General features: G+C 60.0%; 2 protein-coding genes across 5 annotated transcripts; one reads left to right on the top strand and one right to left on the bottom strand.

Moving 5' to 3' along the window:
• Nucleotides 1-105: 105 nt before the first annotated feature.
• Nucleotides 106-5,517, top strand: SPINDOC (spindlin interactor and repressor of chromatin binding). 3 transcript variants are annotated; one of them, XM_048857449.2, is made up of 8 exons: nucleotides 106-185; nucleotides 2,213-2,399; nucleotides 2,542-2,802; nucleotides 3,051-3,164; nucleotides 3,278-3,424; nucleotides 3,583-3,702; nucleotides 4,077-4,220; nucleotides 4,470-5,517. In XM_048857449.2, the coding sequence occupies exons 1-8, from the start codon at nucleotides 114-116 to the stop codon at nucleotides 4,910-4,912; spliced, it is 1,488 nt and encodes a 495-aa protein (XP_048713406.2). In that variant the 5' UTR covers nucleotides 106-113; the 3' UTR covers nucleotides 4,913-5,517. The 3 variants fall into 3 exon arrangements, with proteins under 3 accessions (XP_048713406.2, XP_074986507.1, XP_048713408.2); XM_075130406.1 differs by lacking the exon at nucleotides 2,542-2,802; XM_048857451.2 differs by lacking the exon at nucleotides 3,051-3,164.
• Nucleotides 5,518-6,452: 935 nt separating this feature from the next.
• LOC125639764 (dual specificity protein phosphatase 10-like) lies at nucleotides 6,453-17,598 on the bottom strand. 2 transcript variants are annotated; one of them, XM_048857443.2, is made up of 5 exons: nucleotides 17,453-17,595; nucleotides 14,848-14,921; nucleotides 12,140-13,305; nucleotides 9,637-9,960; nucleotides 6,453-8,816 (listed from the first exon to the last, which is right to left on the bottom strand). In XM_048857443.2, the coding sequence occupies exons 1-5, from the start codon at nucleotides 17,456-17,458 to the stop codon at nucleotides 8,545-8,547; spliced, it is 1,842 nt and encodes a 613-aa protein (XP_048713400.1). In that variant the 5' UTR covers nucleotides 17,459-17,595; the 3' UTR covers nucleotides 6,453-8,544. The 2 variants fall into 2 exon arrangements, with proteins under 2 accessions (XP_048713400.1, XP_048713401.1); XM_048857444.2 differs by lacking the exon at nucleotides 14,848-14,921 and having other exon boundaries at nucleotides 17,453-17,598.
• Nucleotides 17,599-20,168: the final 2,570 nt, after the last annotated feature.

The raw sequence follows: 20,168 nt of genomic DNA, 5'->3' as shown, positions 1-20,168 counted from the left end.
AGGCGGAGCTTAGGACGGCTGGTTTCTCACGATTGGCTGTGCGCAATGGAGGGAGCCCCAAGCTAGGAGAGCCGGGACAATGAGACCATAGAGAGGGAGGTTGTGGGGGCTGGATGGGAGGTGGGTGGTGCCGCTCCCTTTGCGAAACTCTATGGTGCCGGGCCCGGGAGCAGCAGCGCGAGCCGGTGAATGGGGAGGGGTCGCCAGGATGGATCCGGCAGCGAGGGGAGGGGCTGGGATCCGGTGGTGGGAGGGGGCTGGGATCCAGCGGGGAGCCTGGGGGAGGGGCTGAGATGTAGGGGGGGTGCGGGTGGCGCTGGGGGCTGGGATCTAATGGGGTGCTGTGGGGCTGGGATCAAGCGGGGGTGTGGGTCACACTGGGGAGGAAGGAGGGGCTGGGATCGCAGATGCTGGAACAATTTGTATAGTGGGGGGTGCTCAGAGCCATTGAATCAAACTATAAACCCTGTATATGATGGAAACTACTTCAATCCATGGGCTGCTACCAAGCCCCCCTAGCTCCCGCACCGATAGCTGGGATCCGGTGGGTGTGTGGGCCACACTGGGGAAGAAGTAGGGGCTGGGATCCAGTGGAAGGAATGGGTCACATGGGGGGAGGGGCTGGGATCCAGTGGAAGGCATGGGTCATACTGGGGAGGAAGAAGGTGATGGCCTCAGGATCCAGTGGATGGTGTGGATCACTCTGGGGGGCTGGGATCCAATATAGGAAGAGTTCCACAGCAGCAGGGTTTAGCATGGGATCATTGGGATTTAGTGGGGTGGCCCTGTGGAAGGAGAATTAGGGGGCTGAGCAGACTGTTATGGGACCAGTGGGGTCCAGGTGGGGACTAGGTTATGCTGGAGGGGAGAGTGGATTACAGAAGAAGGCTGGACTGCAATAGGGGGTGTCATTGTGCATGGATTGGGGGCAGGAGGCCTGACCCATAGAAGGATCAGTGGGGTCTCTATTCCTGCAGGGTGGGGTGCAGGTTGGTCTGCTGTTCTGTGAGCCCCTCTTCCATAGCAAAGGATGTCTGGTTATTAATCAGCCCCTGTGCCATGCTCCCCAAGGTGGCTGTATCTTCTTACTGGTGCATTGGTTATAAACCTCTTTGGAATCTTTTGCAATCTGGGGTGTCCATCTTGGAATCTTTCAGCCAGTGGGTCAGGACTCCGGGATTCCCTCCCTGGCTCTGGGAGAGGATCACTGCCTCTTTAACCCCCCTGTAGCTGGTGCCTTAAAGCCCCCACACAGGCTCCAGTGGGAGTGACCCCCCCCTTCCTTTTTCCTGATGCTGGAAGGTCCTGCTACCATCGCATGTGGGGCAGCCACAAGGCAGCACGCAGAAGGGGAGGGAGGGACAACTGGGCAACTGGGCTCCCAGGGTCACTGGAGAGTCTGGGAAGGAGAGGATCTGGGGGTGATCCCAGGGTCAAAGGGGAGGGGAGCACTTGGGAAGGAAGGGCTCCAACCGTCATTGCCACTGACAGTTCCTGGGGGAGAGGGGCACTCCCAAGAGCAGGGGAATTGAAAAGGAGAGGGCTTCAGAGGGGACGCCCAGGATTATGGGGGTCTGGGAAGAAGGGGAGGTTTCCAGGGTCAGTGGGGAAAGAGGGTTGGGAATGAAGTGTCCGGGATATAGGTGCTAGAGCTGGGGATGCTGCCGCACCCCCTGGCTTGAAGAAATTTCCATAGGGTTTACAATTTGGTTCAATGACTCTCAGCACCCCCACTATACAAATTGTTCCAGCACCCCAAGTCCAGGGGACAGGGAGAGGGCTCACAGGGATTGGGGGGCGGGTCCTAGGGACATAGTTCCCAGAATAGAAAAGTTGTGGATCCAGGCCCCTGGCCTGAGAGAGGCAAGACACCAGGTCTTTTGGGGGTTCCCTGCCACAGTGACCTGACTGGGGATGGGGTTGTCCCATAGCTAGGACTCTACCTCCCACAGGAGAGCACAAAGGGGCTGTTGCTAGGCCTGAGTGGCTAGAGATAAGAAGGGGGTGGGGTGGCCTTGAGCTGGGGGGGGTAGTGAAGGAGATGGCAAGGTGGGGGTGGGGGAGCTCTGCCCAAGGTCAGCCAGCAGGGAGGAAGGGGCTCTGAGCTCCTGGATTCTCTTCCTAGGTCTGGGAGGGAAGTGGGGTCTAATGATTAGAGTGGGGTGGGGTCTCCTGAGTGCCCCGACTAACGCCCTCCCCACATTGTGCCTAGCTCTGCCCAGGCCCAGCCATGGAGGTGAAGGCAGAGGTGCCCCGGCTGGAGTACATCGCCGTCTCGCTGAAGTGCGAGGCAGAGGAACCTGTGCCAATTGCAGCCTGTGCCCGGCTCTGTGCCCCCCTGGGCGACCTCGCCCCCGGGGTCAAGCTGGAGGAGGCTGACAGGGACCCTCTAGACAGAGGTATGGACTGTCCAGCCAGGACTCTGGGTTCTAGACCGTGCTCTGGGAGGGAAGCGGGGTCTAGTGGTGAGAGCTAAGGGGGCTGGGTGCCAAGGACTCCTGGGTTCTCGCTCCCCTGAGCACATTTTGTCTTCCTGGCTAGGGGGAGCACCAGCAGAGGCAGGGCCTGGTAGGGCCTGGCAGCAGGAGTACTTAGTGGGAGACTGCCCGGGGCGCGGCGGGGCCGTGTGCATGGTCTGTGGCACCTTCCTGGGCACCTGCGGGCCGAGCGCTGCCCGGGAACACGTTCTGCAGCACCACGCCCACTCATTGGGCCTCAGCCCGGAGGAGAAGCGCAACATTCTGGAGGCCTGGAGCCAGGGGGGCAACCTGCCCGAGGGGGTACCCCCACCCTGCACCCCAGGTATGTCCCCCAGCCCCTCCTGCAGCAGGGGGGCCCAGGGCTGGGGTAGAAGGTGAGCTGTGGGGCACCAGCAGAGCTGGGGAGAGGAGGAGCCCAGGGCTGGGGTAGCAGGTGACTGCAGGCCATGAGCCAGGGGCACCAGGAGAGCTGTGGTGGGGGAGGGAGCAGTGGGGCTATGGGTTGGGATCGAAGGGCACCAGCAGGGCTGGGGGTGATGCAGCCATCCCAGAATCTCACTCCCCCTCTAGGTCAGTACCATGGGGCCAGGGAACCAGCCGAGATTGAGGTTCTAATTGACCCAGAGGAGCAGACGGTGACCCGGAAACGTGGGCAGCCCAGAGGGCGCCCTGCCCCCCGCCCAGGTGAGTGCCAGGCCTGGGCGGGTGATGGGGGTCAGGGACCATGCTCAGCCGTGTGGGTGCTCATCCCCTTTGTTTCGGGGCTGCCTCTCGTGACACCAGGTGTCTTATCGCAGATGCTAGGGCCCTGGAGCCCGGGCAGCGCCCGCGGGGCCAGAGGAGACGACAGAGCGTGGGGCCTGTGGAGGGCATGGCGTTACCAGCCAGGGAGCGGAGGAGCAAACAGCTGAGTGAGGGACAGGACAGGGGCACCGTGAGTCCAGGTGAGTGGTGGGAGGGGAGAGGGAGCAGGATTCAATCCCGGGTTCAATTCCCGGGGAGGGGAGTGGGGTTTGTGGGTTAGAGCAGAGGAGCTGGGAGCCAGAACCTTGGTTCCTTCACAGTCCCTACCCCACCGTTACTGCTGTGTCTCTCCCCACAGGGACAACGTCCCCCTCAGAGGAGGCTGCCCCCAGCTCAGCGCCCCCCGAAATCCGCCTCTTCACTGACGGTTCTTTCCCAGCCGGATTCACGCTCAGGTTGTACTGCAGACCCCAGCCAGGTGAGGGCGCTGTAGGAAAGAGGGCATCCCCTGCGGCCACCTCCATTTCCCCCAGAGCAGAGCTGAAGGCAGGGTCCTCCACGTTGTCCTATCCCTCCAGGGTTTCAGTTGCATCCCAGTCCCCACAGATCACCCTCCAGGATCTCAGCTAGCTCCCAGCCCCAGATGCTGCCCCTTGCTGGTTCCCCTTGGCTGGGGGCCAGCTGAGTTCCCACCCACTGGTGACCCCATCCTGACCCAGGGGGAGACAAGGGGCAGGCACTCCCTTCCCAACCTACATGCCTTGGAAGAGCTGGGAAGGACACCCATAGTGGGTGGTGAAGGGAGAGGAGGTACAGCAACCCCTCCTCGCTGACCCCTCTCTCTGCCTGCAGCCTCTGGAGGGAGAGAAATAGGGAAGAATCCAAGCATCCAGGAACAGAAGAGCCCAGGGGACAGGGGCAAAACCCAGGCACTGGGGAAGAGACAGAAACAGCTGGGCAAAGCAGGAACCGTGAGACGGGGCTCAGGGAACTCAGGTGAGTGTGGCAAGGTGGCATAGTAGGGAGGGTTCCTAGTGGCCCACTAGGGTCCACCCCAGAGGCAGCTGCATCTTACTGCTGGACATGGGATCCCGGTATTAACAGCCCCCATACGCCCCACCCCAAAGGCAGCTGCATCTCAGTGCCAAGTGAGGGGTGCCTGTATAAACAGCCCCCACCCCAGAGTTAGCTGCTTTTCAGCGCTGGCTGCTGGTTCTCAGCATTAACCCTTTGCCCTCTCTGCAGTTGGCAGCTGCCCCGTCTCTGCGCTGCCCAGCCAGGATCTGAACCCAGGTGTCCCCCGCCTCCGCCGCAAGGGCTACTCTCACCATGGCATCACCCGGCGCCTCCGCCTGAGCCCCAGTGCCGTCCGCTGCACCCTGCAGAGCTGGCGGGCGCGGGGCAAGGCCCCACCAGCGCCCTCCCCTCCCCAGGCCAAGCCCTTTGATCCAGCATGGCGCGCCGACTTCCTGATGGACTATGATGCTGGTGCTGGCACCATGGTGTGCATGGTCTGCGAGTACTCACTGCTGCCTATTCGACTGGGCACCGTCATGCGCCACATCCGCCAGTGCCATGCCGAGACCCTGCACCTGCCTCGGGGTGTGCGCCGGGCCATCCGTGAGGTGTGGGAGACCCGGGGACCCGTCCCCGCTCCACCCCAGCACGGGGCGCTGAAGGGGGAATAGCGAGCCAGGGACCTGCCCCTGCTCCTCCCCAGCACAGGGCGCTGCAGGGGAAGGAGTGAGGCTGAGGGGGGAAGAGGGACCTGTCCCCGCTCCACCCCAGCACAGGGCACCACAGGGGAGGCTGCCCACATACTGCCTGGGGTGACCTGCAGGGGGGCAGGAGCATCTTCGGGGGTGAGGTAGGACGCTCCCGATCGACCCAGCTATACAGGGACACTGAGATGCACCCCCACCCTCCCCACTATAGGTGTCCCCCACTCTATGGAAATGGCCTTTGATCTCTGCCTCCTTTGTCCAGCATTCCCCCTCCACTTCCTGGGGGGATCCAGCGCCTCCTTGCCCCCTGGCACTGTTCCCCTCGACATACCTGTCCTTGTGCCCCCTGCCAGTGGGGGCAGGGAGCGCTGGGGCACAGTGCCAACTGGCCCTCCCCAAGCTGCATTATAGCCCCAGCTGCAGGGGGCAGCAAACCCCTGTCTCCCCCACTCCACCCATGCCTAGGCAGGGGTGTGATGAATGCCCCCTGCAGTTACCCAGAGCAGCCACACGAGGGCACCCCCACAGAATGTAAATAGAGCCAGGAGCAATAAATTATTTTTGATGAAGTCGAGTGGCATTTAATCCTTGGGGTGCCCTGACCCCACATCCTACGATCGGCTCCAGCCCCTCTCCTGGAGCAGAGAGGAGCCCTCAGCCCTGGGTGTTGCGGGTTGTTTGCTGCCCTCTGGGGGAGCTGGATTCCGGCCCAGCTCAGGCACCGTCTTAGTGGCTACAAGCCCCTTCAGTGCAGCCGGGTCATCACCAGGAAGGCTTGGGGCTGGAGCAGGCTGGAGGTGGGCAGAGGCTGCTTGGGTATGGGAAGGTGGTGGGGGCAGGACTCGGGAGGGGGGTGGAATGGTGAGGTGGGGGGCACTAGGCTGGGGTCATTGGGTGTCAGGCAGGCTTGGTACTCTCCTTGTTCGGGGGCCGCTTGGCCTGTGCCACGTCTCCTCCAAACTGGAGCCCAGCTGGGGGCTCCCATGGCCAAAGGAGGGGTCTATCTTGCTAACAGCCCTTTAGCAGCAGAACCACCCTCCCCCTGGCTGAGCTTCAGCGAAGCCCCACACAGGGCACATCCTGCATCTGTGGGGGCTGCCCCATTGCCCCCCTTGTTTGCAGAAGTGTTGGGGGGGCTCCCATCCCTCCAGGCGAGGTCATACTGCAGGACGGTGGTGACCAGGGGGTGCCCTGCACCTGCTGAGTGACCCTTGGCTCCCACTCCCCAAGGGGAAGGAGTGTTTCCCATCCACTCCCCGTCTGCCAAACAACTTTGCTGCCCAATGCCCAGTGGGTCAGTCTGGGGCAATGCCCATAGCGAGCCCCCAATCCATGTGTGGATGCGCTGGCCCCCCTCTCAGATTCTCCTCCCCATGCCTGTCCCCCCAGTCCCAGATCTCCTGGGAGACCCTCTTCTACTGCTCCATTCCAGGCCCCCCCACATCGCAGATCCCCACCCTCCCAAGTCCTCCCCCACCCCCACCCAATTGAGCACATGGCAGCCTTGTTACAAAAACAAATCCACGTTTAATAAATTATTCCTGGCCTCAATAAATAATGAAGACAAATTCCAAAGAGAAACAGCAGAGCCCCACCCCTCCAAGCTCCTACGCCTGGGGATGGGAGAGTCTCTTTAAATACAAAGCTCTGAGATCTGTGGGGAAAAGGGGGGAGCCCGATACGAGCCTCCACCCAGGGGATGAGGGGGCAGGGATTGTTGCACGCTCGCGAGCCCCTGGCGGTGCAGCGCCCCCTAGCCAGCTGCCAGTGCAGGCCAGGGGGGTTGCATGCCTGGCTCTGGGGCAGACAGGGGTGTGGTTGTGTCAGGATGTGATTGTGGGAATGGGGAGAGCGGTGTCTCTGGGGGGGGAGCTTGTGAACATGTGTGTAATGGGGGCGGGGCAGGTGAGTGCATAGGGGGGCTTTGGTGAGTGGGTTCATGCACTCGCGTGGCTGCCCCTACATGTCTGTCCCACTACGTGCCCTGGGTGGGGCTCTGCCTTCCTCCAGTGGGGGCTGGGCCCTGTCTCGCCCCTGCTGCAGCCTTAGCTAACAGCTGGGCCTTACAGCTCAGCCAGCAGAAAGGCTCCAGCCTTAAGAGCCAGACCCTGTGGGTCCATCCCTGTGGTTGAAGCTCCAGCCGGGGTGTCAGGACACCGGAGACCTCATAAGGGCACAAGGGGACACATGTCCATGGCTCAGGGGGGAGGTGCATGTATGGGGAACTTTGTGGCCATGCATGCATGGCTCCTGGCGGGCGTGCCCAGGTCACAGGGGCTGTGGGCAGTATGTGTGCAGGGCTGCCTGAGAGGGGGTCTGGATGAGCGTGCATATGGAGGGAGGTGGGGATTGTGGGCAGTGCCTCTTTCTGTGCAGGGGGAGGGGTCCCTCTTTGCTGTCACCCCCCCAACAGAAACTGGCCCTATCCCTTAATTTTTGGCTCCCCCACACTCCCACCCACCCTCATATCTGCACCATCTGTGGTGGGAGGGAGCCAAACTTAGCACTGGAAAGAAGAGGGAAGGGCTGGAAGACATTAAAATGGGGGAAAGAGAAATTCCCCCTCCCCCAGATTTTGCAGGACCATTAACTCTAGCGGCCCCCCTATTTGGGGGAGGAGGGAGAAGAAAGAGTTAAAAGGCAAAAACTCCTATTGCATCTCAGATAAATAAGAAACGCCCCCCTCCCCATAATTCTCCCCAGCCCCCACAAATCTCACCCTCCCCCCAGAGGAGGGCATTTTAAAGAGACAGTAACCAGCAGCCTCATGAAATGGACCAGCATGGTACAAAAGCAAAGGAGGCCCCCCCCACTTTGGAGCCCCTCCCCAAGTCTTTAAAAATAAATATCCCCTAGTGGAAGACTATTCTGATTTACTAAATTGTATTGCTCTGGAGGGAGTGTGGGGGGGGTTATCTCTCCTACCCTGGGGGCTGGGGGAAGAGACCTCCCCATCCAATGTGACCCCCTCCCGCCCATGTACACAGGAAAGGTGCTACTGTCACTTTAAGACATCAGTCAGTATAACAGGTTGTCGGTCAGGTATGGAGCAGCAGAGTCCAAAGAATATGGGGGGGGGGCTATGGGGGCCCCCAAAACTCCATCTACTGTTGGTGCTGTGAATCAGTCTGGAAGAAAGTCTGTGATCATCCTGAGTTTTCAAAAAAAACTGCTAGTTTTGGGGGGGGCTGGCCTGTGTCCCCCCCAAATCCCTGTAGGGCCCCCCTTTCTCTGCAGCAGACTTCAGCAAAGCAGCATCCAGAGCAGAGAGGCCAAGGGAGCAACAGGCCATGGGGACCCCCAAAATATACACGCACACCCCAATAAATAGCAGGCAACAGCCCTCCCCACCGCACGCACACGCAGAGATTAGTCTTGGGGTAAAAACTGGCCCCTCTCCTCAGCCCTCTATCAACAGACACCTGGCAGCACATGGGGCACGGAGTGGGCAGGATGGGCATTGGGGCCCTGGTATCTGGCCCCCAGGCCTGGCCTGTTGGAAGCCCGTCCGTCCATCCAGTTATTGCACACACTTCCTTTCCCTCTCCTCCCCTCCCCGCCCTGAGATGGGTGGCCTGGCCCAGCTCAGGTCCCCCTTACACCTCGGTCTCCACCCCAGTGAGCTTGAGTTTGGGGGTGAGGATGCGGGGCGTGACCCCTGCGTTGAGATCCGTCTCGAACTCCAGCAGCTGCCCCATGAAGTTGAGGTTAGGCGAAATGATGGGGCGTTTGCCTTTCACGTACTTGTAGGCGTCGCTCATGGTCATCAGCGTGTGCTTCATCAGGTAGGCGATTACAATGGTGGCTGAGCGTGAGACGCCCGCCTGGCAGTGGATCAGCACGCCCTTCCCCCGCTGGTGTGCCTCCTCTGGGGGAAGGGGAGAGATGGGGGGTCAGTGCCTCTTACCTGCCCAGCCCTGTACACAGCCCTGCACCAAACCCCCTGCAGCCCCCATTATCCCCGGCACCACCAGCCTAGCTACCATATCCTCTGCACCCCCAACCCCTGCATACCCCAACCCTCTACCCAATTCCCTGAACTCCTGACTCTGTCCTGAACCCCTAACCCTGCTAACCAATCCCTGCACCCCCACTATGCCCCGGCCCCCCAACCCCCTGCATACCCCAACCCTTCTACCCAATTCCCTGAACTCCTGACTCTGTCCTGAACCCCTAACCCTGCTACCCAATCCCTGCACCCCCACTATGCCCAGGCCCCCCAACCCCCTGCATACCCCAACCCTATACCCAATTCCCTGAACTCCTGACTCTGTCCTGAACCCCTAACCCTGCTACCCAATCCCTGCACCCCCACTATGCCCCGGCCCCCCAACCCCCTGCATACCCCAACCCTTCTACCCAATTCCCTGAACTCCTGACTCTGTCCTGAACTCCTAACCCTGCTACCCAATCCCTGCACCCCCACTATGCCCCGGCCCCCCAACCCCCTGCATACCCCAACCCTTCTACCCAATCCTCTGAACCCCCCACTATGCCCTGCACTCTCAGTCCCCTGCATTCCCCCAGCCCTGCTGCACCCCCTCACGTGCTGGCCCATCTCCTCAGGGTGGGGAGTGGGTGCAGTGTTCTGAGGGGTGCAGCCTCCTGTCCCCAACCCCCTCTACTCCTGGGGACACTACCCCAGCCCCCCTCCCCACTTCCCAGGGCCACCCTCCTGCCCCCTGTACCGATGAACTCAAAGGCCTCCTCGAAGTACTGGCGCAGGTCCTGGCGGCTGTTGTCCGTGGCAGGCAGGCGCTTGTAGCGCAGGTGCCCGCTCTGTGCGTGGTAGAGGGGCAGGTGGGTGGTGACGTTCAGCACGTGGCCCACGTTGAGACTCAGCATCCGCTCCAGGTCCTGCGCGTCGCGCTCGTTGCCCAGGAACAGGAAGGGCAGGATGGGACTCAGCTCGGCGCTCTCCAGGTCGGGGGTGAGGGGTGGGTCCCCGCCCACCCCCTCCAGGACCCCCCCAGCTTCCTCCAGCGGCTCTGACGGTGCCACTGCCACACTCCCTGCAGGCAACGGCTCAACATCTCAGGGGGCACATGGACCCACACCCAGACCTGCCCCCGGCCTGAACCTCCCAACTCAGACCCCCGGCCTGTGGACCCCCACACCCAGACCTGCCCCCGGCCTGAACCCCCCCAACTCAGACCCCCGGCCTGTGGACCCCCACACCCAGACCTGCCCCCGGCCTGAACCCCCCCAACTCAGACCCCCGGCCTGTGGACCCCCACACCCAGACCTGCCCCCGGCCTGAACCCCCCAACTCAGACCCCCCGGCCTGTGAACCCCCACACCCAGACCTGCCCCCGGCCTGAACCCCCCAGCTCAGACCCCCGGCCTGTGAACCCCCACACCCAGACCTGCCCCCGGCCTGAACCCCCCAGCTCAGACCCCCGGCCTGTGAACCCCCACACCCAGACCTGCCCCCGGCCTGAACCCCCACAACTCAGACCCCCGACCTGTGAACCCCCATACTCAGACCTGCCCCTGGTTAGAACCCCCAAATTCAAACCTTCCCCTGGCCTGAACCCCCCAAATTCAGACCTGCCCCTGGCCTGTACCCCCTAAAGTCAGACCACTGAGAGCCCCCAGCCTTTAACCCCCCAATCTCAGAAGCTCCCAGCTGATGCCCCATATTCAGACTGGCCCAAATTCAGAGCCCGCCAGCCTGTGAATCCCCAAACTCAGAACCCCTCTGGCCTGAGGACCCAAATCCAGATTTTCTCCGCCTGACTCCCCAGTCAGACCATCCACACTCAGCCTTCCCCAGCTGAAACCATCCTTTGAGAACCCCTGAAACTAGAAACTCACCCCAGACCCTCAAGCTCAGACCCTTCCAGCCCGACAGCCTCCTGGTTTATGAATCCCCCAAACTCAGGGGGGCCCCATTGACCTGAGCCTCCAAAGTCCAGCCCTGCCCCATAACTCAGCTCAAATCACAGCCCTAGCACCTTCAACCCAGCCGGATTGCAAACCTCCTCCACCCCTGACCTTCAGCGCCTCAGTCCCCCAAGCCCTGAACCCTCACCCCAAGCACCGTAGTCCCTGACCGTTGACCCCAAACATCCACAACACTGACCTTCAAGCCCTGAACTACCCCCACCCAGACTAACACCCAATCTCTGACCTTCTCCCCACAACCCTTCACTCCAAACTCCGAGCTGCACAAGGGGGGGCAGAGAAAATGTCGCCATTTCCCTGTTCTGCTGACTGCCCTCCCCGCAGGGCCAGCACCCCCCACGCCCACCCCGACTCTGCAGCCTGCAGGCGCTGCTGGGCTGGGGGCGCTGCAGCCAGCGCCATAAGGCCAGCTGGATTAAATGTGGTGGAGTCTCTCCGTGGGCCCAAGCTGGGGTGGAGGGAGGGGGGAAATTTGGGGGGAAGGGAGATGCTGGGGGGAGAGACGTATGGGGTGGGGCTTGAGGCAAGGAGCGGGAGGATCTAGGGGGAAGGGGGATCTCTGGGGGAAGGCAGGGCCAATGGAACTAGAGGAGCTGGGGGGATGGTAGCAGCCCAATGCCTGGCTCCCATCACAAATGGGGGTCACAGTTTTATCCAATGGCTGTCAGTGCCCCTGCAGCGAATGGGGGAGGGGCAGGGAGGAGTGATGTCATGTCACCAGCTGGGCTGAGATCAATCCCACTCAACAGGCTCAGAGCAGGTGGGGGAGGGGGGGAGCCTGGGCCAGCTGCACTGACCCCCCCCCACACTCCTTAACTCCGCCATCTGTTCCCTATGGATCCTGCTGGGATGAGGTCAGAGGGTCCTGCGCTGGGGGATGAGGGGAGGGCATAGGAGGGGCAGTACAAGGCTGGGGGGCGGGAAGGGAAGGCTGGGTGCGCTGTGCAGGAGCTGGAGGGTCTGGGACTGCAAGGGGTCTGGGGATCAAGCCTGGGAGAGGGGAGGGTGCACTGGGAGGGGTGAGTCCTGGGGGTGAGGGGTGCACTGCAGGGGGTCTTGGCTGGGGGGGTGGAAATCTCTCCCCAGCCCTAGGAATCTCTGAGAGAAACCCTGTCAGGTCTCAGCCAGGACAGGTGTCCTTGAGAAGACAGGTTCTCTCTTCTCCCCTCTGTGCACCCACCCTCTGTCCATCCTCCCCCCCCCATCCAGCCACCTGTGGCCTGCCCACCACAGCCTACCACCTCCCGCCCTCTTGGTAGCACCGTCACCCTCATGCCCACCTACCTCTCCTGCCCTGCACCTCCTTGTTGAGCGAGTCCAGCACCAGGTGGAGGTTCTGGGCGGGCAGGGTTTTGGGGGGCTCGGGAGGGGCCGGGGTCTCCCCCGCTGTGGCACAGCAGCCGTTCTGCTGCTCCTTGGGCCAGAGGCGCTGCAGGGAGTCGTGGGGGTCTTTGGAGGCCATGAAGTCCAGCACGGCCAGTTTGCCCTGCTGGAGGCGCCGCCTGCCGGCCGCGTCCGAAACACTGAAGTGCATGGCGCCCTGCAGCTGGCTCTTGGTGTACTGCACCAGGTTGCGGCAATCCAGGATCAGGGGCGCCCCCTGCTGCTGGGTGCGGGAACGGCTCATCTTCTTGGCCAGCTCCTCAGGCCAGATGGTTCGCACGCTGTAGTCGTCCTCGTCATAGCTGGAGGGGGGTGAGCCCTGGGCTGTGGGGTCGTAGGCCACGATGGGGTCGCTGCTGCAAAAGCTGCAGGAGGAGCTGACCGACTTGACCGAGGGGTTGCATGCCAGGCAGGCCAGGGACTTGAGGGCTGACGGGGTGCAGGGCAAGCACCCCAGCTTCTTGACCGAGGGCGGGGAGCAGCTGAGGGAGGCGAGGCTGGAGCGGCACGACAGGCACCCCAGGGAGCGCAGCCCCGGCTTGGGGCTGGCGTCGTCGCAGCGCATCAAGCGCCAGCAGCCCCGGCAGCTGCCTTTCAAGGGGTGCATGGTGCCCGCACCAGGGCTGGAGAGGCGGGAGGAAGCAGGTGACGGGGTCTCCCCCCTGGCCGGCCGCGAGTTTTCCTTAAAGCAGCGCTTCTTGAGCTTGGCTTGAGGCAGCAGCACCTGGAGCTCTGGCCCCCCGCAGGACCTGCTGCCGCCCTGCTGGAGGTCGAGCTGCAGGGAGAGGTTACGCTCGCGCGCCCGGCTCTGCCCAGCCCCCACCGTCAGCTTGATGTCGATGGTGTGGGAGTGGGGGAGCGGGAGACAGGCCTGGGGCTCCTGATAGGGTGGGGCAGCCCCGGTTCGGTCCTTAGGGGGTGGGTGGCTCGGGGGTCTCCGTGTCCGGGGCGACAGGAGCTGCTTGTCGGCAGGGAAGCTGTGATTGAGGCGCAAAGCCAAGGTCTTGGGGCGCTGGAGGAGGGAGAGGCGGTCTTCCAGCGGTGAGGGAGGCATTGGGAAGGGTGACCTGCAGAGAGGAGGGAGAGAGGGTCAGGGGGGTGTGGGATACTAAGGGGGCACAGAGGGGTGGTCCCCACATTAGCGATCCTCCCCACATGCCAGCCAAGCTGTGCCTCCCTGCACGCACCCCCATGCTATGGGCACCAGGGCTGAGACCCAGCAAACTCATTTCACACCCTCCCAAAAGCTTTTTAACCCTTCACACTCTGGCTCTGATATTTCAGGTGAGGTCCAGTCACTGCAGCCAGGGTCAGGGGGTGGAGCCCTAGAGTTCTGGTTCCCTATTGGCTTTGCTGTTAAATAGTCCCCCTCCCCCCAGAGGTGCCTGCATCCCAGTGCTGGGAGGGGGAAAACATAGCAATGGGGCAGGGGAGCAGCTGGGCAGGCCCGCCTGATCCAAGCTCCTAGTTGCAGATTCCCCCCTCCCACATTTTGGTGCCTTATCAGTTCCAAGCACCCCCTGCTCCCCTGAGGCTGAGTCAGATTCAAAGAGGCCAATTCATCTCTGTTCTCGGCTCTGGCAGAGATTAACACCCCCTACATGCCTTGGGGGGGCTCCGGCTACCAGCAGCCCCACATCACCCACATGGCCAGGGTGCAGGGCTCCTCTGCGAAGCATATCTGATTGGGGCCATGAAGGGATCATGTGGGAAATTACACACTGTGTCCCTCAACTCAGCCTACCCCCACACCAGCACTCCATCCCCCCATCTTCACCCAGCCCCTCCCCCCATTTCCTGCCCCCATAGCGACTCTTTGACCTCCCCCCACTCCTCTCTCTGTCTTCCAGTGAGGGTCCATGCCCCATCCCCCTAGCCCCCCCACACATGTGATGGTCTCTGCTTTCCGCACAACCCCCACCTTCTGTCACATTCCCCTGTCCCCATCTGGCCAGCTCCGGAGCACTCGCTCCCCATGCTCCCCCAAGACAGCAGCTCTGCTCTAAAGCGAGGTGACGGGGGCTGGCTACTCCCATCAGCATCTCTGGCAGCAGGGGGAATGTGAGGGACAGAACTGCAGAACTAGGGCGGGGGATTACCCCTCACTAGAGAGAAGTGTCTGTGCCCCTCTAGCCTGGGATCCTTCCCCAGCAGATCAGGGGCTAACGAGGGCTTCAGGGCCTGGGCTCAGCTACTCTTAAGGACATCCACGTGCATCCACATAAGGGGAAAGCCATGCACAGTCGCAGCTATACATAGGCCTATGGACTCACACACTCCTGCACACTCAGCCACATGTGTCCACAGATGCACGCTCACACACGCTTTCTGGCAAATGCACTCAGACACACACATGCACAGATGCACATTTCTATGCACACTCATCTCCATGCATGCACATGCCTATGTGAAGTCAAACTCACATGCACCCTCAGCAGTTGCCCCCATGCACACTCACATTTGTACTCATGGACATATGCATGCTCACATTAGTGCCTGCTCACACCAGGGCACACTTCATCCGTGCACACAATCATACTGGTGCACACCCACCTCAGTGCATGCATAGGCACACCTACATCAGAGCACACGAACTGGTGCACACTCACCCCAATGCATGCCCACACGCTCTGCTCTTTAGCTGGCGAGTCCAGGTCCCTGGGGCAACATGTTTAGTCCCTCCCTGAAAAGCAAAATCACGGCACCTCTAAAAATACCCAGCTGAGCTCAGGGGCTGGCAGCGCCCGACAGGGGCTCTTGTGCTTCCTCAGGTTACCACCCAGGGGTGAGCTCACCAGCTGGCCCCAGAAGTGGGAGGTGGGAGGGCAGAGGACTGTTTAGACAGCTATCCCCATCTCTGACAGCAGGGGGCAGCCCTAGCCCCATGAACCAAAGCACCCCCAGCTCTTGGAGACAGGGGGCTGTATCCTTGGCCACCCCATCTCCCAGTATGTGATACCCATTGCCAGCCAATCAGCAGTAAAGATTCCCCGTGGATTCTGACTGATTGGGGAGAGGGCTGTTCTTCCATCTGCAGAAATTCTGATTGGCTAGGGTCCAGACTGCTTTTCTAGCTGGGGGTGGTGGAAGGGACAAGGGCAATGCTGTGCGGCTGCTCCTGCCCCTATGCCCCCCACCCCACCTTACTGCTACAGTCTCCTCCTGTCCCTAGACACCCCCCCCCCAGCTCCTGTCCCCATGCCACTCCTCCTGCTCCCTTACTCCCAGCCCTGCCCTCCCATCTCCCTGCACACACACCCATAGCAGAGCTGCAGCCCCCATCCCAGTGCTGGTGTACCCTCTCTCACATTTTGCCCCATTCCAAGCTGAGAAATAATCCCAGTGCTGGGAGCAAGTGGCTCTTTGGTGGGCAGCTGTCTGTCTCTGATGGAGAGGTAATTAACAGGAGCATGAGGTGATTGGGTACCTGTGTATGTCAGGACAGCCATGTGTGTATACATATGCTGAGCGGGTTGCATGGGCACATCATGGGGGAGAGGGAGTGTGCACTGTGGGATATGTACCTATGAAAGCTTTTGTATGTTGTGTGTGCACTTTTTCTGCGTGCTGTGGTGCGAGCACGCACCAATGCAAGTGTGCATTTGTGTGCAAGCTTTGGCATGATGGGTTATGCAAGTCTGTGTTTGTGCACTTGTGCATGTTGTGGTGAATGTGTATTCTGGTGGGTGCATGCACTTTGCAAGCTTTGGCATGTTGTGGAGGGTGTATTGTGGTAAGGATGTGTTGTGGTTGGTGAGGGGGTGTGTGCAAGCTTTGCATGTTGTGTGTCTGTTTTTGTGTGTGTCTGTGCAAGCTTTGCAGGTTATGGTGGGTGTCTATTTTTGAATACCTGAGCATGGGCGTGTGCGTCTGCATGTGTGTGTGTCACAGCATAGGTGAGTGCAATTATGCATGTTCCTCTAGTAGTCATTTTCATGGTTATGCACATGCATGTGGGGGTGGGGGTGTAAAGCCCAGGAGCTCATTGGCCAGCCCCAGGAGTGCCACCAGTAACTTCCCCCCTGAGCCCCTGAATATGGTATCACAACCCAAAAATATCCCCTTGTGTCACTGCAACGCTGACCACAGAGTGGGCACAAGGTCCCACGGGCCTCCCAGCTCCCTGTAAGGTAAGGTCACAGCTGGCCAGACTGACAATCCCCCACTCCCACCATGGTGCTGAGCCATGAACCCAGTTACCACCTGCAGCTGCAGGATCCCACTCAGCCCCCTCCAAGGCCTGACATCACACTTGTCCTGCACCCCCAGCCTGGCATTGCCACCCATCCCCCCAGCCTGGCATCACTCCCCATCTCCCCAGTCTGCCATGGCCCCCACAGCCTGGCATCATCCCACATCCATTCACTGCCCCCCCCCCCCGCAGTCTGACATTGCACCCACCCACCCCTGCAATCTTGCTTTGCCCCGGTACCCTCCAGCCTGGCATTGCCCCGTCTCCCCAACATGGCATCACCCCCTCCAGCCTGGCATCACCCCCTCCAGCCTGGCATCACGGTTCTATATCTTCCCCCTTGCCTGGCATTCCCTGCCTGGAGTGGGAGCCCGTCTGTCACCCATGATCGCGGCTCCAGCCTTCCCCTCCTACGCGCCCCAAAGCTCTGCCGTAACAAGCCGTGCTGCCAGCCACCACAAGCTCTGCTGGGTATCCCCGCTCCCCGCACCCCTGCCTCCCGTGTCCCCTCGGTTCAGACAGCAGGATCCCCCTCACCCCCCGCCTGCCAGTCACCACCTTTGACAGCTTAACCTTTCCCTGGTGCCGACCGGTCCCCGGCCCCAGCTTCCTTCATTAGCGCCCGGCGCCCCCGCTCCAGATGTGTGCCCCCCCAGCAGCTGTTTTACAATACACCCCCAAGCTGCTACCATGCTAGGAACCCCTACGCTGCGGGGTCACCACTTTCGGGGATGTTCCCCCCCCCACACACACGCGCGCGCGCTCGCCTTTATCCCTACCTCCAAATCTTTGCACCCTTGCCCACAAAGCGCTGCGCCCTTCCCCCCACATGTTCGCACCCCGGCCCCCTTGAGCCAGCCAGATGTTGGCCCCCCCCTTTGCCCAGAACGTTCCCCTTCCCAAAACAAATCCCCCGGGGAGAGGCAGCCCCCATGCCAAGCCCCTAGCACCACTGAGTGCCAATCAGAGCCCCCCAAGTCCCCAGGGGTGAGGGGGTACAGGATACCCAGCCACCCTCTTACCTGCATCAGATCCCTATGCTGTGGCTCATGCCCATGTGCGTAGAGGTTAGGGGGGTCCTTGGAAGCCAGCCCCTGCGTCCCCCCAATGGCTAGGCAGGTTCCACCTCCCGGGTTGTCTATTTACTCCCCCCACCCCCACCACTATCTGGTGCTGAAGCTTTGCTTTGATGGGAGGAGGGAGCAGGGAGAGGAGGAGGGGCTAAGGGGGTGACATCATCTGTAGCCAATGAGAGCGAGCCCGGATCTCCGGGATGGTGAGGCACAGAGGCACGTGACCCAAGCTTGGATTCATTGTGAAAGGAAGGAAGGAGCCCCCCTTGGATCAGTCTGTCTGTCTGTGTGTTTGTCTGTCCACGGGGGAGGGCTCTGGAGAAACACACGGACCGCTCTACCTAACTCCATAGAGACCGACTGATCTACCTAACCCCATAGAGACCCAGATCCATCCACCCCCATAGAGAGCGACCACTCTCCCTAACCCCACAGAGATTTGGATCCATCCATCCATCCATTGACCCCCATAGAAGCAACCAATCTACCTAACCCCATAGGACCCTAGATCCATCCATCCATCCATCCAAGTCTATTTATCCATTCATCCCCATGCAGGTCCATCTAACCAGATCTCCATTCATCCAACCCCCCACATCTATTTATCTACCTATCAGTGCCCATACACATCCTATTATCCAGCTACCCATCCATTCCTGCACACATCTAGTTATCCATCCATCCCCATACACATCTATCCTGGTATCTGTCTGTCCATCCATCTGTCCACCCACCTCACCACCAACTTTTCCTTACTGCAGCACTTCCCATTGCAACACATTTTGTTTCAATATTATAACTGGTTTCAGAGTAACAGCCGTGTTAGTCTGTCTTTGCAAAAAGAAAAGGAGTACTTGTGGCACCTTAGAGACTAACCAATTTATTTGAGCATAAGCTTTCATGAGCTACAGCTCACTTCATCGGATGCAGTTCGGTATGCATCCGATGAAGTGAGCTGTAGCTCACGAAAGCTCATGCTCAAATAAATTGGTTAGTCGCTAAGGTGCCACAAGTACTCCTTTTCTTTTTGCAATATTATAACTATCACTCTCCCTCCCTCCCTCTGATTTACAGTTGGGGAAACTGAGGCAGTGTGGGAGGGAAAGGCCTTGCGCTCAGTGTCATACTGTATGTCTGCAGCAGGGCTGGGAGGAGAACTCAGGAGTCCTGTGCTATAAACGCTGCATTACAAAGTGTGTGGGGGAAGGGTGGCTTACATGAATTTTGCAAAGTGCTTTGAGATCCTGGGGGGAGTCACTAAATTAGCATTATGTCTGTCCCTCCACTGCTAGGAGCCTTCTGTCTGTTCATCCCCTCTACTCATTAGTGCAGCAGGAGGTGCTGTTTATGTCTGGGATTCCCAAGAACGGTAGGAATCAGGTGAGCAAGAAATTAAACAGAACAGGGTCATGTCCCCTGAAACCCACCCCAGCTTTGGACCTGGCTCCAGTATTGAACCCTTTGCAGCCATTGGTTCAAAACAAATCTCCCTCGCCACCCTGAGGTGCTGAGTGGGAGGGTGGGGTGCAGTGGGCCTCATGGGCGAGCCCTGGTATGTGTCTCCAATGCTCACACGTGTGATGCCTTCTGCCAGAAGAGCTCTCTGTGCTTTGCCCACATCTGAACCTGGTGTGTGAGAGCATGTTTCTGTGTGTGTGGACAGGCAAAGGTGTGGGGGGAAGGTGAATCCAGGCACAGGAATGGGAGGAATCTGTGTGTTTGGACAAGTGGAGGTATTCAATGTACATGTGGTGAGAAGTGGAGAGAAATGTCAAGAGGGTGTGTGTGCATGTGGTGTCATGTGTCAACAGACATGTATATGCCTGGGGAATTCACTGTCTGCACATGTGCATAGGGCAAGCACAGGGTCATGCATGCATGCTCGGGATATGTATGTGTGCATATTTGTCTGCATGTGTTAAGCATGTAAGAGTGCAGATGTGTGACAGATGTATTAATTAATTAACACGTGATAATACATCATGCTCATTTTCCACATCCACTGAATCCCAAATCCATGCAAGCCACACCCACTGTACACGTCCAACAGATCCCAAGCCCCGCAGGCCACTCTGCCTCTCACGCCAACACCATAGCATGCTCCGGAGGGTTGGTAGAGGCAGCTTTGCCTTTGCATCTCAGTGCCTTTGTTTTGAATGCTGTGGGTTCCCTTCCACCAGCATCTCGGGAGGGCGGGGGGGACCACATAGCATGTTAATCATGGGTAACACACACAGCATGGGAAGAGACATGCCCAACTGGCTCAATGAGAAACTTCTTGAGCTGGAGCCAACAGCTCCAGGTCCCTGCCCATTTGTTGGTGAGGTAATGGGGTGGGGGTGACTCAGGTACCACAACATCAGAGGCCAGATCCCCAGCTGGTGTAAATTAGGCACAGCTCCACTGGAGTCAATGGGAACTAGAACGTGAGACAGTGTTCCTTTATTTATACGTACGTGTGTGCGTAGTAGACAGAACCCTTTTCTGGACCCATCCCACAAATCCCTAGGGTGGACCTCAAGCTACTCCCATACTGAACCCCACAGTCTGGCCCATCTGGACTAGCCCTGTTGGTAGAGCTGGCATGCGGCAGCATTTGGGGGCTCTGGCTCTTTGAATCCCTCATTCAGGAGCAGTCACGCTGCAGGACTGCTTGCCTTGCATC

Source organism: Caretta caretta, chromosome 7, assembly GCF_965140235.1.
Source record: "Caretta caretta isolate rCarCar2 chromosome 7, rCarCar1.hap1, whole genome shotgun sequence".
NCBI lineage: Eukaryota > Metazoa > Chordata > Testudines > Cheloniidae > Caretta > Caretta caretta.
This window is presented reverse-complemented; position numbering and strand designations above follow the sequence as displayed.